The 17,204-nt window shown below is 43.0% G+C and overlaps 1 protein-coding gene across 7 annotated transcripts in view; it reads right to left on the reverse strand.

Moving 5' to 3' along the window:
• Positions 1-321: 321 nt before the first annotated feature.
• Positions 322-17,204, reverse strand: part of LOC122076663 — a 74,686-nt gene continuing 57,803 nt past the window's right edge. For 5 of the 7 annotated variants that reach the window (XM_042642081.1, XM_042642083.1, XM_042642084.1 and 2 more), the window contains one exon: positions 322-1,080. In XM_042642081.1, coding sequence (XP_042498015.1) covers positions 459-1,080 — 622 coding nt within the window. In that variant the 3' untranslated portion in view covers positions 322-458. Of the gene's footprint in view, positions 1,081-1,171; positions 1,305-17,204 lie in introns of all 7 variants that reach the window. The other 2 variants (XM_042642082.1, XR_006139560.1) reach the window with 2 other exon arrangements.

Raw genomic sequence — 17,204 nt, forward strand, 5'->3', positions numbered from 1 at the left:
AAATGTCTCGACAATTACCAGTGTCACGATGCATCCCAATCTACACCAAAACACCTGAAGCCATGGCATGCTTCTTCAATTTCTGGCATTGAGAAGAAAGAGCAACATGTATAAAATAATAAGTGATATAACATTACAGCTTAATAATAGTACTACCATTGAGTCGTAAGTTTACTTCTGAATGCCTGCAAATTTGACCAAGTAAGCTTCAACTCGACCATGTAAATAGGCCATATTGGGTTGCACCCACAATCATATGCCAGCAGTCAAAGAAAAATCAAAATAATAAAATGCATCATAATTTGTTAGCACAGGTTGAGATGACTAACAAAAAACAATAATTACTTTGTGGGGCTGATTTCACAGATAGCATCGACCAAGATGTCAAAAGTAACAAGAGTAACAAATCTCAAAAAACAGGATCTGATTCAGGGAGCAAAGCAACAGGTGGTACATGTCTAATTACAATGCAGTGAAAGCATCCCATTCATATATTGCTTTCTGGTTTTCCTGTACTTCTCAAGCAGTGTTCTGAAGTTCTCACATGCATCATCGTATGCTATATCTCTGCAGAATTTAGATTTAAGCTGTGTAAATGCAACTTCAGCTTCCTTTCTATGTCCATTACATAAAAGAAGGAAATCTGTGCATTTACTTGAAGATTGTCTCCAGTCTAGTTCTTTCGTTGTTACTCCATCCTGACAAAGGTGCTGCATCCATCTCATCTGTTCAAAAGGATCTTCATTATTCTGAACACCCGCTTCAATGCTTTTAAACACTTCCAAGAACTTGGACTCTCTGTCAATTGTATTAGTAACATAGCTGAAAGTTGTTCTCTGGTTCATATCAAGGGTGTGAGACCACATTTTGCTAGTGGTATTTGATGGCAGAGAAAATGCAGTAACCATGCAAGCTTTTCTAAAGGTAGGATCCCGGTCTCCTAGTAGTCTGATAGCAATGTGCAACAGCTTTACGGAAATGACATTAAGAACGTCCAAGGAAATATCAGCAACTGTTAAGGGGGTAGTTTGCTGGTTCTGGTACCAACAATGAAGCGCAACATGAGAAAATCCCTCCCACCTGTGGACGGTACACCATATTAGAACATTAGACATTATATAAGGCTCCCATATAATACAGAAAGGCCACCATAAAAGGATGTCAAACTTACAATGGATTAGGTTAGTAAATTTTGTGCTTGATATTTTTATCCTAGTTAATATAGTATTTCACGAGGACATTTTGCATCCACAATAGTCTAATTTGCTTCACAGCACTTTTCCAAGCAGCTAGAAGATATTCCACTGAAAAGCAAAAGCAATCACATGCATCAAATTGAGATCAAATGTTAATTTCTCAAAACTAGAGCACACAATTACGATGAAAATATGCATACAAGTATAAAGTAACTTTGTAACTGTTGAGATTAAATTATGTGTCACAGGGGGGTTTTCTATATTATATTTTCATTCAGGGAGATACACATCATGGGCCTTACTGAAAAAAAAAGGGTGTACCCACTCTTGTGCACTGCGGGGTCTGTGGAGGGTCATAAAGTACGCAGCCTTACCACTGCTCACACTGTCATTGTACTACTATGAGCTGTGCATACTGTGGACTGAGCTGGACTTCTATGAAGAGTATACTCCTTCCACCACTGCATATGTCACTGCTTTTCAGATATGAGAGGATAAGATCCAGGTCTATGACTTTCTAGCAAGTCCGAATGTGGAGTTTGATCAGCTATGGTCTCAGGTTCAGAGCCGTATTCCCTTTCCTACCTTGGATCAAGCCTATGCTGTGATCCAACTTGCGGACAACCGTCGTACAACTATGCTTCCACAGCCTATTGCTACTCCCACTGAGAGATCTGCACTTGTCTCTGGCACTCAGTCCCCACAGTCTAGTGGCTCCTCTACCAGAGCTCTAGTGAAGTGCAATTATTGCGAGAAGGAGCGTGACACCAAGGAGCACTACAGGAAGCTTCATGGCCATCCTGCTGATACATCTAGCAAAGGGTAAGGAAGGGTCATATGCCTGTACCCTTGGTCAGGCCAACCATACTGAGGTTCCAAACTTTGACTTTGCTCCTAACATCATTGCAGCTTCACTATCATCTGATGACCTCACTGCCATCCGATGCCTTCTGACACATCCGAACTCTCCTACCCCGGCTACTGCAAGCTCTGCTCATTCCACCTTTTTTGGGTCAGGTATCTCATTTGGTGGCTATATTATGTATGTCCCTTCGATCCCCTAGATTATAGACTCCAGTGCTTCTGATCATATGGCAGGTTGTTTGCCTCTTTTCTCTCAGTATACCACTAGTTTTGGTAATAATAAGGTCAAGTTGGCTAAAGGGACTTATTCTACTATTTTGGGAAAGGGCTCCGTTAGTTGTACTCCTTTAGCCCTTTCTACAGTATTGCATGTTCCCTTTCCCTATTAACATATTGTTCATTAGTAGGCTTACTTCCAATATTAATTGTAAAATCACATTTTTCTCGTCTCATTGTGTTTTTCAAGATCTGGTGTCAGGGGCAACGATTGGCTCTGGCTGTGATACCCTACTTTTTAAACCCGGTCTAATTATACGGTTGACCCGATTTAACCATGCAAGACCCGAACCAGAGAGGGTTAAGGCGGGTTCCTTATGGACCATGATGGCAAGGGTGACTTTGAACACAGGTTGGCCAGACAAGTCCGAGTCAGTGCCAGAGGAGACGGGTGTACCCAAGCCGTGCACATGCACGTATCATAAGGCCATGTACGGATAATGCTGGTATGTAGCTGTATCCTAAAGCACATACGTATAATATACCGTGTGTTGAGAGTCGAATTCCGTCAAAATCCCACTTGTTGGCCAATTTTCGGCCCTCAAGTGGGCGGTCACAGGTGGGCGCATCCGCCCACCTGAGTGACCCACCCATGTGGTTACTTGTGGTTTTAAGAAAGTATAAATAGCATTATTTTGTGTTTTTCAATATCTCATTTATTACATTTAGAAGTTGGTGAGAAGATTAAAGAGGAGAGAGAAAAGAACGGAGAAAAGAGAACGGAGAAGAGGAAAAGGGAAGGAAGAGGAAGAAGAAATGGATTTAAGCGGCGCCAAGGTTTGATCTTCCCATTCCGACGCCGGAAGAGTGATCCCCAACACGAGATCTACGATTAGAGGTGAGCAAAGGCTATGTTTCTTAAACTTTCACCAAACCTAAGTAAAACCCTTGATTTGGGTAGAGTTCCTTGAGGCCTTGTAAATCCCCCTTGAGATGATGAACCTAAGGTTTGATAGATGGTCTATGTGTTGATTTTGAAGGATTTGAAGAAGTGTTTACAAGGTTGGAGAAGCATTGGTGATTTCTTGAGCTAAGAAGTGATTTTGGGGTTTTGAAAGAGTTCTTGAGCAAAGAAGGTAAGATGGCTTCTCAATCCTTAAATCTAATTTAGATCTAGGTTAGAATCATCTTATGAGACCTTAAATGTGTGGAAAATGGGTTTGGAAAAGCCCCATTTGATTCCCCAAAGGTTGGGAAAAGTTTCAAGGAAAAAAGCATTTTTCCGCCCTCAGGTGGGCTAGGACCGGTGGGCCGAATGGCCCGCCTGAGGGCGCCCACTTGAGAGGGCCGACCGGTGGGCTAAGACAGGCGGGCCGATCGGTGGACCAACCTGCTCGCCCCACCTGTGAAGACCGGTGGGCCGTGACAGGTGGGCTGTCCGACCCACCCGAGAGGCCCCCAACGTGATTTTTGTGTCCAAATGGACCCAAAACGGACGTTTGACCTTTTTTTATGATTCTAAACATGATTTTGTCATCAAATCTTGTTAGTTTTGACCCCAAAGTGGTGAAATGCTAACCCCATTCACTTATGATAGGTTCACCAAAATTTACGTTTCTCGCGTCGGATCTCACCCGTACAGGGCATGAGTCTTTGTACACGATAGGTAAGTGGGGAGAGGACGTGTGGCCTTATTTTAAGGCTTGTTTGGCATTCATTTAATTGTATCTAGACTAGCCATGTCATTATGCAAATTATGTGTAGCTTAGCCATCCTCATATGATTATGACATGTGTGTTGTGTTTTACTTTCTCAATGCTAAATGATGATGTGCTTATGTGATGAATGATGGGATCATTGTGCATGATGCATTATTAGACTAGATGCCGTAGTCGGCTTGGAAACGAGTGCATTGGTGGCCCGGGACACGGTGGCACTATGCAATCGTACTATATCATATAGGAGCATGCGGCTTAGGATTATCATCTTCCCGTGCTACGACCCTTCCCAACAGGGGTTAAGGTGTTGGGTTACCATTTGGGGGGAAGCAGTGGTCGCAGTTGTCGGGTCACTGTGGCGGTTAGACATACGCCCGGCTGGTCATTAGGACAGTCGGCAACCTCGGTGGTATATTCAAGAGGGCCAATCGTACTGCTTTTAAATTGCTGGAGTCAGCACCTTTATTTTCTGTCATTTACTTTTATGTTGAGAGCCGGTAGTCAGCATGCTTTACTTTTCCGAGTACTCACGGTGGGCCTTCTCCGAGAGCCCTATGGGCGTATCGCGGGATGGAGTTCGCGGCTCATACTTGGAGTATACGCGTACTGTGGTTGTAGTAGCACTAAGCCAAAGACTTAGTAATGTTGTTTAGGTGGATGTGATTAAAAATGAATTGCATAGCAAATAATGCATATGGTTGTGATTGTTGTGTGGACTGTTGTGTGGTCCTTTTCACTTACTGAGCTAGTGAGCTCATCCCACGTGCACCTCTTTTAGATGATTTTGCAGGTCACCAGCCTGAAGATCAAGGGTCGGGCCCCACAGTTGAATTCCCCGAAGAGGATTGGTGGGTCCCCAAGGAATATGAGCACGGTACGGATTGCACGTGTGAGGGCTGTGCTGTGGGACCACAGCAGTGACGCCATACAGGGTTTTACTTTTGTATTCTTTTGATGACCCCTTTTTGTGTACTTGATGCGTGAATTGTTATTCTTTTGTGTAAATATAATGCCTGCGGGCCCACATGTATTTATCTATGTACTACAATTTGGGTATCAAGTATATTGGGGGTATTTACAGGAAAATTAAGTCTTCCGCTGAACTTTTGAACATTGATCTTAGATGCGTGTATGCTGTGGTTGGATACTGTATCAGATGATCCTGGTAGGTTTGGGTTAACCGGAGTTAACCCGGTCACCGGTCCGGTTCTCTGTGAACGGGGTGTGACACAAGTAGTGTGCATGGTGATCTATATCTGCTTGATGATGACTCGGTGTTGGTCTTTAGTCAGGTTCTTCAGACATCCTCCACGTCACAACCTATCTTTGAGTTACTACAGTGGCATTGTCGGTTTACATCCTCCTTTGGGAACTTTAGCTAGGCTTTTTCCCTTCCTTTAAACTTATAACTTGAGTCAAGTTTTTTGTGAGGCATGTATATTGGCTAAACAAACTCGGATCACTTATTATGTTTCTGGAAATAAAAGTGCCACTTCTTTTTCATTGATACATTATGATATTTGGGGTCCATCTCACTGTGGCTGCCAATGGTTGTCGGTAGTTTGTTTCTTTTATTGATTGTCATTCTCGAATCACTTGGGTGTATATGATGCGAACCAAAGGCGTGACCTCTCATTGCTTACAGCAGTTTTACTGCAATGACCAAACTCAATATGGTGCTACCATCAAGATCCTTCGAAGCGACAGTGGCCGTGAATACTTCGAAGGGTCCTTTCAAGCCTACCTTTCCACTTATTGGATGATCCATCAGACTAGTTGTGTAGATACCCCGACACATAATGGAGTTGCAAAGTGGAAGAATCGCCACCTTTGTGAGGTACAACGCTCTCTTACGCTTGAGATGTATATTCCTCCCCAGTATTGGAGTGACGCAATTCTCACTGCTGCCTTTCTAATCACTCGAATGCCTTCTCAAGTTCATTCCTTCCATTCCCCTTTGGATCTTCTCCAGGATTCCGCTGTTTTTCCTGTTTCTCCCAAGGTATTTGGCAGTGTGTTTGCTACGCTCGCGATCATCATTCTCATGACAAGTTTGATCCTCGTGGTCTCCGATGCATTTTTCAGGGGTATGCTCCTACTCAAAATGGCTATCGGTGTTTTCATCCTCCTACTCGGCATTGATTTGTGACTATAGATGTTGTCTTTCACGAATTGCATCAAACTACACTACGGCACCTCTTCAGGGGGAGTCTCTTCCATTGTAGAAGATGTGCCGCCTCTTGAACTTGCTATCCTTACTTGTATCCCATTTCAGGGGGGGAGTGACACTCCTACTTCACCTCGGCCAGAGATACATGATTATAGTGGCAAACAGCAGCCTCAGACCACTACACATCTAACATCTACCCTATCATGCCAACTGTCTCCTCTCGATCTTGATCTTACCCCCTTGGACCCAGGTAATTCTCCTACTCCTTCTGTTGATCCATCTCTTGAGTTGCCTATTGCTGTTCATAAAGGCACTACGTCTTGTACTTTACATCCTATTGCTAAAACTGTTTTTTATAACTCACTTTCTCCTTCCTACTATACTTTATGTCTTCTCTATCCTGTGTCCATGCCCCATACCTAGCAGGAAGCTAGTGTAGACTCACAACGGCAGGCAACTATGGTTGAAGAGATGCATGCTCTAAAGAAGAATGACACTTGGGATCTAGTTTGTTTTCCCTCACTGAAGAAGACAATTGGTTGTAAGTGGGTCTTCACAGTGAAACAAAAGGCTGATGGTACAGTGGATCGGTACAAGGCCAGACTTATTGCCAAGGGCTTCACTCAAACCTATAGGATTGACTACCAGGAGACATTTGCTCCAGTTGCTAAGATGAACACAATTTATGTTATCTTAGCTTGTCCCATTAACTTAGATTGGGATCTCCAACAGCTAGATGTGAAGAATGTCGTTCTTCATGGGGAACTTGAGTTCCTCCTCGGTTCACTTGCTTCAAAACCCAAGGGAAGGTATGCAAGCTGAAGCATGTATTTTATGGGCTGAAGCAATCCCCTCGTGTTTGGTTCTAGCGTTTCCACAAAGCTATGATTGCTATAGGCTCCTCTTAAAGCAATGCCGACCACACTTTGTTCATCAAGAGATCTGATGGGAAGATTGCTATTCTGATAGTCGATGTAGATGATATTGTTGTTACTGGTGATGATCTAGTGGAGATCTCTCACCTTAAGAGATACTTAGGTGAAGAATTCGAGATAAAAAATCTAGGACAACTTCGTTACTTCCTTAGCATTGAAGTTGCCAGGTCTTCTTGTGGGATCTACTTTTCTCAAAGAGGTATGTGCTTGACCTTCTTTCTGAGACAGGCATGTTGGGGTGTTAGCCGATAGAAACTCCTATTAAAGCTAACGGTCACTTGAGTACCAAGGAAGGTGACCCTATGGACAAAGGAAGATATCAGCGATAAGTGGAACGCTTGATCTATCTTTCTTATACACGCCCTGACATAGCATTGTTGTCAACCTAGTTAGTACATGCACGATCCCTACTCAACTCATATGGAAGTTCTGCCACATATTCTCCGCTACTTGAAATCTGCTCCAGGATGTAGCATCCTTTTTTCTCCTCATGATCACTTTAGGGTGGAGGCCTTCACAGATGTTGATTGGGCATGTTCCCCTAATGACCGCAGGTCTACTACTAGTTATTGCACCTTTGATGGTGGTAACCTCGTTACATGACGAAGCAAGAAGCAAGCCATGGTTGCTCATTCAAGTACTGAAGTAGAGTTCCATGCTATGGCTTATGGCATTTGTGAGCTCCTATGGCTTCATAGCCTTCTCACAGATTTGGTTGTCCCTGCCACCCTTCTTATAAAGCTCTTTTGTGATAGCAAATCTTTCATTAGCATTACTCACAATCTTGTCTAGCATGATCAAACCAAGCATGTGGAGATTGATCAACACTTCATCAAAGAGAAGCTGGATATGGGTCTTATCACAGTGCCTTTTGTTCCTAGTAGTGAAAAACTGGCTGATGTATTTACTAAGGTGTTAGTAGTAAGATGTTTCATCCTATTATCTGCAAGTTGGGCATATGTGATATCTATGCACCAGCATAAGGGGGAGTTGTAAAATAATGGGTTTTTTTACGGAAATGGTTATATTCCAAAAGGGTTCTTAAGTCCTTAAAGGGTTTAATATTAATGGTCCTTGTAAGATTCTAGAACTTTCTCTCCATTATTATATAAAGAGGGTTGGTGTCATATTAGACACAAGTCATTACCCCATCTAACAAATATAGATAAGCTACATGTAGCAGAGATGAGGATGTTGAGATGGATGTGCGGTAAAACTAGGAAGATAGAGGAATGACCAAATTAGAGTTGATTTGGAAGCTGTCCCAATTCACAACAAGCTCCGAGAAAGTTGTTTGAGGTGGTATGGCCATATTCAACGGAGGCCTAAGGATGCACCAATGAGGAGTGATCTGAGTTAGATTGAAGGATTCAAAAGAGCTAAGAACAGGCCTAAAATGACCATAGGAGTAGTAAAGAATGACACATATAGTTTAGGTCTTGTCCCAAGTATGACCTCGAATAGATCTAATTGGAGGGCAAGAATCCATGTAAGCCGAACCCATTTAAGTGGGATTTTACTGATTTGTTGTGTAATGTTCCTTTCCTTTTACTTTTACTTTTCTTATGCTGTCTTTGGTTGGACCCATGTAGCCGACCCCATTTAGTTGGGATAAGGTTAAGTTGCAGTTGTATTCAATTACAAAAACCATTTGGTATAGTTATAAACCATGACTATCATATTTGTCACGACCCAGACCCAGATGGTAGGTGAGGGTACAACCCTCATAGGGTGTTGATCAAATGATTGACAAATTCCAGTGAAACATCTATAACAAACCCCATTAATTCAAATCTCAAACGAAATAATCAACCATTGTCATAAATCTCAAGCACTCCTATTTGTCGCAACTGAATATGGGATGGCATATAGTGAATATGGTGCTTAGAAAGTTTGAAGAGCTGGCTCATTTTACAACATGGCTGGTAGATACAGAGGAGAAGAAGGCTAAGAAATTTGAGGATGGACTGAAACTGGAGATAAAGATTGTGGTCGCTACCCACCAATCAAATGTTTATAGTGATGCACTGAAGCGAGCCTTGATTGTAGAGAAGAGTCGTAAGGTGGTCAATTGCTCTGATGTATATGAACAAAGGAAGAAATTCAAGCCAAACAACTACCAAGGTGAACATATGATGAGGGAGGAACGGATTTTGGTCCCAATAAGAAACCTACAGGAAATCGCCCCAAGTGTGGGAAGGCCCATTCTGTGGAGTGCCAGCAAGAATTAGTGGCATATTACAAGTTTGGGAGGAAAGGACATAATGCTAGTGATTGTACTGAACAACAAGAGGGAAAAGTATGTTACAAGTGCGGGAAGGCAACACACTTGATCAAGTTCTGTCCTTAATGGACTAAGTAGAAGAACCAGGGTAATCAGGGTGGACAGAAGCCCAAGGCACAAGGGAGAGTTTATGCATTGACAGAGCAAGATGTCGAGGCCTCACTTGGGTCGGTGACGGGTAAATGAAATTTCGGGGAAGAAATTTTTATAAGGAGGGGAGGATGTAATGCCCCAAAGCTTGGAACATTAGATATATTTTTCTTTAGCCTCTTTAAATATTTGTTTTGCCACTTAAATTAATAACTTGAGTGCAAGCCTAGTGATTGTCTTAAGTTTGTGAGAGGTTAGGGGTTCAAATCTTATGTCTTAAAAAGGGGTGGTGAAGCTGATTTAATATCTATTTGGGTTTATATTAGTAGAAATAAGATTTGGGATGGGTTATATATGTGTTAAGCCTTTAGTTCCAAGGGTTTTCTTTGTAATGTGCCACTTTTATGGGCTTATAATATGGGTATGGTCTAGGAATACGGGATTAGTCAAGTAAGAGTCTTTATTTCTTTATGTTACTTGTTATTAAGTGTTTTGGTTGGACTAGATTAGGAATCTATAAGTTTAGTCCCGTTTTGAGTTTATTTCCTTTGTTATTGCAGTTTCCTAGTCAATTTAGGTGTCCTATTGTTAAATATTGGGTTAGCTTTCCTTTTTAGTGTCCAAGTTTATTTTTTAATATTCTATATAAGTTCGTAAAGGGGTCAAGCATTGTACACCAATTTTATTAGTGAAGATTGCAGTTGTTGCTATTCCTCTTCATGTGCTATTCTTTTACAAATAAAAAATGTAACTCATTGGCCATTCTTTTATGTAAGACCTGACAAATTAGATCAATCAAACAATCCTAGTCAGTCCAAAATCTACAGTTTCATTTCGAGCAAGACATTTCATTAAAAAGGTGCACTTGGACCCGTCAAATGTGAATCAAAGTTTAAGATCTCCAAAAAAGTGAGATCTCACCAAGATCATGTATTTTTTTTTCTTGGTCGACTTAGTGGTTGGTCTCGGTGGCCATATGGTCTTTGTAACCCCTAAAATTTCCATTTACCCTATTTTAGGCCTTCTAAACATCAATTTTTTAAAAATCAACCCTAAAATGGTACTTTGACTTCGTACCCTATATAAGTAGTCTCCGACTCTACGGACCCTATGCTAGTATGTTGGATGCTCTAGTATGTAATCTACATTCTACAATCAAAACATGACACGTCATAATCATAAGAATGTAAAAGACATCATAGATAATTACTTAATTGTTTAACAACTAACAATGGTAACTGATGAGTCACATTTTTTTTTTTTGGATGAATATTTAAATTAAAAAAAGGGAAAAAAGGGGGTGACGGAGATATAAAGCCGGAGGCAGGGATATAACCCCAAAGGACAGGGGAGGGGGATCCAGAATTGACAGAGGATGAGAGGAAGCCCCAGGAGACAATAGAAAGCCTGTTCCTTGGGGTGTCAATGACTAGACGAAGGGAGAGAAAACCAAGTTTGGAGGAGACATCAAAGCATATGGCCTTCTAAATTAAGTCAAAAGATATGGATTTGGAAGTCCATCCATGTAGGTTGCGTTCCATCCAAATATGGTTAATGGTTGCTCCAAAAAAAGCAAGATTCCCAATGGTGTAGCAAATGGTAGAGCTAGAAAAGGTCATATCAATCCAAAGCCATTCTCTTGACAGGGGGAGGGGGGTTCTCGGGTAGGCTAACATTTGGATAGGACTAGCTTCTAGATGTGGGAGGAGAAAGGACAGTCAAAGAATAGGTGGGTGGTGTCTTCCTGGCCACTCCAACAAAGGCAGCAAATCAGTGGGGGCAGGGATATGGCGGGAGATGAGGAAGGCTTGGGTGGGGAGGCAATTGGAGAGGGCTTTCCAAACAGTGAAACTATGGCGCAGGATGTGGGCTTTAAACCAGACAATTTTGTGCTAGGGAACATGTGGGGAAAGGAAGCAAAGAGGTTCTAGGTTGAGGCATGGAAGAAAGAGCCCGAGGAGGAGGTGGTCCAGATGATAAATGCAGGAAGTCAGGCAAGCACATCTTTAGCGGTTCGATAACGAGAATAACTACGTCATTCTGCCTGTCATCCCTACCTATTCTATTGCTTCTCCTATGGGCATCAGACAGGGATGCCCCCTTTCCCCATACATCTTTTGCCAAGCTATGAAATCCCTTTCAAGAAGCCTTTAGATGGCCTCAGATTCGAGCCTCATCTCCGCAATCCCTAAATGTAATGCCATTAAGCTTACTCATCTTGCTTTTGCTGACGATCTGATGATCTTTTCCAAAGCTGATCCTGGGTCCCTGGAAAACATCATGCTCTGTCTCTCCCAATTTGCTGCACTGTCGGGGCTTCACATCAATCCAGCTAAGTCTCTCATTTTCTTAACTGGGATCTTTGAAGATGCCAAAGCCTCCATTCTAGAGCAAACTGGCTTCACCAAAGGGCATCTTCCAGTGAAATATCTCGAGCTTCCTCTTATTCCAGCTAGGCTCACTGCCCATCATTGTTCCCTATGCTTGACCTCATGAGGAAGCGGCTTCAGCCCTGGAAAGGAAAGATCCTCTCTTACGTAGGTCGGCTTGAGCTCATTAGATTGGTTCTCCAAGCCTCCTACATCTATTGGTCGGGCATCTATGGTTTGCCGGAAGCCATCATCTCCAAACTGGAGTCCATCTTTGCTTCATTCCTGTGGAAAGGGACTGAGTGTTCCAGATTCCTCCGTCCCATTCGCTGGGCTGCAGTCTATCTCCCCAAATCTGAAGGAGGCCTCGGCTTGAGAAGAATCAAGGATGCCAATATGGCTAGTACCATAAAACTAGCATGGAAGATCATCTCTAAGAAGAAGAGCATCTGGGTTGATTGGATCTATTCGAACCCCCTCAAAGCCGATTCCTTCTGGACTGTCAAAATGCCTGCAGATGCCTCATGGGTTTGGCGCAAAATTATTTCCATCAGACCAATCATAGCCCTTGCTATTTCATCTCAGATTGGCATTGGCACCAACACTTTTCTCTGGCTTGATCATTGGCACCCCATGGGAATCTTATATCACATCTTAAGTGCCAGAAGGATATATGATTCGGGTCTGTCCAAGTTTGCCCTTGTGGCGGATATCTGCTCCTCCGGCAACTGGTCTCCTTTGGTCCACTCTATGACTCAGTTTAAGGATATCTGGAACTCCTTGCCGATCATCCCAGCATCTCAGCATCCTAGGCCAGACACTGTCATCTGGAAGCCTTCGGCTTCTAAGGCTTACTCCTCTAAGGCAGCTTGGGATTTTGTGAGGACCCAGGGCCCAACCTCCCCATGGCACCGACTCATTTGGTTCAAAAACCACATTCCCCATCACAGTTTCTTGGCTTGGAGGGTATTCACCAAGTCTTTGCCCACAAATTCCTTCCTCATCCAAAGAGGTATTCCTGCGGATCCATTATGTATCCTTTGTGGCACTGAAATGGAGACTATAGAGCACCTCTTCTTTGCTTACAACATTTCTTCTTCCGTATGGAAAGCATTTCTAATAGGGCAATCCTCCCTTTCCATCGTGAATGGATTTGGATGGACATGACCTTCCAAGGAAAGACCATTTGTAACTCTGTGGGAAGACTCGCCTTCTGTGCTACGATAAATCAGATTTGGATGGAAATAAATCATAGGAAATGGACCTCCAACTCTAGCCCTCTAGATAAGATTTGGAGCTCCATCTTCTTTGATGTCAGAGCAAAAGTTTCTCGGTGTGTGTCCTCTTGTATTTCTACCCCTAGAAATTGTCATATTGTAAATTCCTGGGAGCTTCCAAACTCCATCATCAGGAATAGTAGTGCTCCTTGAGCTTGTCTTGCTTCTTTCTCCCTCCCCTCTTTAGGGGCTGTATTTTGTTCTCTTCTTCGTTTGGTAATGAATTATTTCATTCACCTAAAAAAAAAAAAATTGGACATAGATAGCCTTTCATTAGATGATACTATATATGCGCAAGGTGTATTGGAAAAAAGTTGATCAGCTCTAGAGGAAGGGGCAGGAAGGGAGGAGAGAGAATGCCAAATGGGATCAAGAGAGGGAGAGTTGGGAGGGGGGACCAAGAGGTTAGGGAGATGATTGAGGACACCATAGTGGTCCTGGGAATACTGGAGGAATAGACAAGGAGGTTCCCGATAATCGAGGAGAGGACACAAATAGGGGCCATTTGTCAAGCCAAAAGGAGGTGGTGGTCCCATTGTCGATGCGAGAGCGGATGGCGGAAATGGCAAGGGGCCTGGCAAGAAGAATCTTGTGCTAAACTTAAGAGGAATTGGGATTACATGTGGTGGTCTAAAAAGAGTCTCTATGGACGAGGGAGGAGTAGACCCAACTGACCCATATGCTTGGCTTTTTGGAAATAAGCTTCCAGACCAGCTTAAGAATGGCAGCGGAGTTGGCATCTTTGATTCTCCTAAGGCCAAGGCTGCCTTCCGACTTAGGGAGGCAAACAGAGCACCAGCAAAGGGGTGTAGGAATTTAAGGTAATTTGAACCTTTCCATGGGAAAGAGCAGAAGAGGGATTCCATAGATTTGATGGCAGATTTGGGTTACTAGAACACTCCCGACCAGTAGATGTAGGAGGATTGGAGGACTGATCTGATGAGAACCAAGCGACCCGCATAGGAGAGGAGCTTGCCTTTCCAAAGCTGAAGTCTCTTACGAATTTGGCTAAGCATGGGAGGGCAATGGTGGGCAGTGAGCCTATATTGAATAAGGGGAAGGCTAAGGTATTTCATAGGCAGAGAGCCAAGAAAGACGGGCTTTGCTAGAGTTAGAAACTCTGGCAAGGAAAAGGTGAGATTTAAGCAGGTTGATCTGGAGGGTAGAGAGAGATTCAAAGAGACAAAGGAAGGACATAATGGATTGAATGGATGTCTCATCTGCTTTAGAGAAGATCATGAGATCATCTACGAAAGCAAGGGGGGAGAGTTTGGAGGCTTAACATTTAGGGATGGGGGAGATGAGGAGGTTATCAATTTGGGTTTGGATGGACCTCGACAGGACCTCAATAACGAGACAAAAGAGGAGAGGGGAGAGGGGAGAGGGGAGAGGGGATAACCATGGCAGATGCCAACAGAGGAGGGGAAATAACCAGTAGGGGAACCATTGACAAGGACCAAGAACTTAGGAGAGGAGATATAACAGTGGATCCAGTGAACAAAGGAGGGGGGAAAGGATATGGCCAGAAGCACATGGGTGATGAAGTCCCATCCGATAGTGTCAAAGGCCTTGTGGATGTTGATCTTGAGAAGAGCTGAAGGGAAGTGGGAAGTGGGAATGTGGGATTTCCAATCAAAGTCCCTGACAAACTCATGGCAAAGGATAATGTTATCAGTGATGCTCCTACCAGCTATGAAAGCAGATTGATTGGAATTGACTAAAGAGTCAATGATGAATCACATTCACATATATAGAAAATTTGAAATGACATAAGATAAGCCACATAACAACATAAGGTCGCATAGTACATATTACATAACACACAGATATATTAGACTCATCCTAGAGACCTAGACTCTTAATACTGAAATGAGTGCCGGGGCCTTATCATCATAAACACCATTTTATTGATGCTGATGTCAAAGAATGTTTTGCTCTGATTGAATCACAAAGGCTGCCCATGTCATAGTATGTTGGAAATAATACTCAAAGTTTGCCACAACAACCCTATAAACATCAGTAGCAACATACTGAAGATACCCTATCCTTGGGTAGATATCTCTGAAACTAAATGAATTGGAGTGAGATCCACTGCTACTGGATGGTGCCCATCACACTGGAACCTGCATCGGCATATATGGCTGCAATCCCGAATATGAACTTGACCCAATGTGGGAAATTGACTAACCCTCATACTTAGAGGCAGAGGGGAAAGAGGTGGTCTGTGGGTGTCCAAATAACCAAAACTGACTATTAATGACTATAGTATGAATCGGTGGTCCCCATGCCATATATAGCTAACGATCATGCAATTGCTCCCCATAGATACCACTCTCCATACTTAAGCCTCTTAGAGTGTCAGTCATGCTCCTAATCGAGATGTCCATAGATTCTATGCTGTCATGCTCCTCTAACAGGTATGAATCGGCAACATGAGCCTCTCTTGTAAGGTGTGGGGGCACGTGCACCATGGTCCATATCCCATGTGGCATGAGTGTACTGTCTCTCCTGTGAACCGCACCAGCTCTGGCTCTGGTTCAATGTAATGGTACCTCTCGCGCATCCCCCATCACCACCATCATTACCATCACCATCACCATCACCATCACCATCACCAGCACCACGAGGTCAACTACTAGCACCACCCATAGGTCCCGCATCATCATCATCATCATCATCATCACTGAGAAGTGACCAAACGGTGTCAGGCTCCACATCAACCCCGATAGCTTGGGACTCGAAAGGCCTGGGTATCTGTGAAAGCACAAGACCCTCTTGAGACATATAATCATCCATGTCAGTACCCATCTGAATAGCTACCACAGGATCAGGCCTACCGCCTACCCCCAACTTGATCTATAAGTGGCTCACCTCGATCCCTCACCCATTGGTATAGGGGATCCTCCTCCTCATCTGAGTCTTCTTGGAAAATGTTAGCAAGTTCAATTAGTTCATTGTTACCTTCCATGCCTTGGTGTATGTGTTGCATCTTTAATCTCATATTGTAATGCACAAACATCAATTTGCTACAAATTTTCGTTACCTAATCGGCTCCGCCTCTTGCTGTGGATAACTAAGAATATACTCCAATTGTGCTCACATCCTGATGCAAAACGAGTTTGGGAGAACACCTTGATTGCTATCTTTCTCAAGTTAGGTGCATCTTTCACATAGAGAACCCACCATTCACCAGGGTCAATACCTTGTCTTCCAGCCACTGCCACTACCACTACCACTACCACTGCCACTGCATGGCCAAAACTCCCTTTAGCATCCCTGAACTCTTTTATCTATACATATTTCAAACATGAATACAAGTTACTACACAATAGAGCATTCCTTAGGACTTAGAAGACCAGGAGTTGAAACAATTTTAAATAAGTGACCCTCACCTCAGTGTTGCATTTTGATTATAGATCAGCTTTAGAGAAGCAACTTTGCCACCATAAGTCCACTGCTTCTATCAATGTATCGTTCATTCTTAGATTGTACTTGTAGTGAAACTTAGGATTGAGATAATATGCTACAAATTCCATCTCTCCTCAATAATATTTAATTAAGACTTGGCACCCCTAGGAATGGATTCTCTCACCTTCTCCTTCATCTTCTCCATTGTAGCTTACACATATGGCAAGGTAAGCTTCAAGACATTTATCATTGTCCCAAATATAAGGACATTCTTCACATCCTGCCAAAATTATTCATTGCTACCCTACCACTTAACGAACTCAATTCCCTCCATCCAAACCACTCCACACTGGCAAACATGGATCTCAAACCAACCATCTTGTCCTGCAAGCTCTTCAATGCAATGTAGTTGGTTGCAAATCGAGTAATGTCTGGCTTCACCAAATCCCCACTGCATTTATCCGTCAATAAATGTAGTGCATATCTATGGTTGTAAACAAATGTGATCACTTGTCTTACCCGTTCAACTACAACCGATACCAAAGATTTCTTCCGATGTCTTTAAGCATTAATTCAATGCAGTGGGATGCATATGGTGTCCAGAAAAGGTGGATCTTTTTGTTTTTCCTATCCATCAATCTCCTTTGCCTTTTTTAAGTTGCAACCATTGTCCGTCA

This window comes from Macadamia integrifolia, chromosome 4 (assembly GCF_013358625.1).
Source record: "Macadamia integrifolia cultivar HAES 741 chromosome 4, SCU_Mint_v3, whole genome shotgun sequence".
Classification (NCBI taxonomy): Eukaryota; Viridiplantae; Streptophyta; class Magnoliopsida; order Proteales; family Proteaceae; genus Macadamia; species Macadamia integrifolia.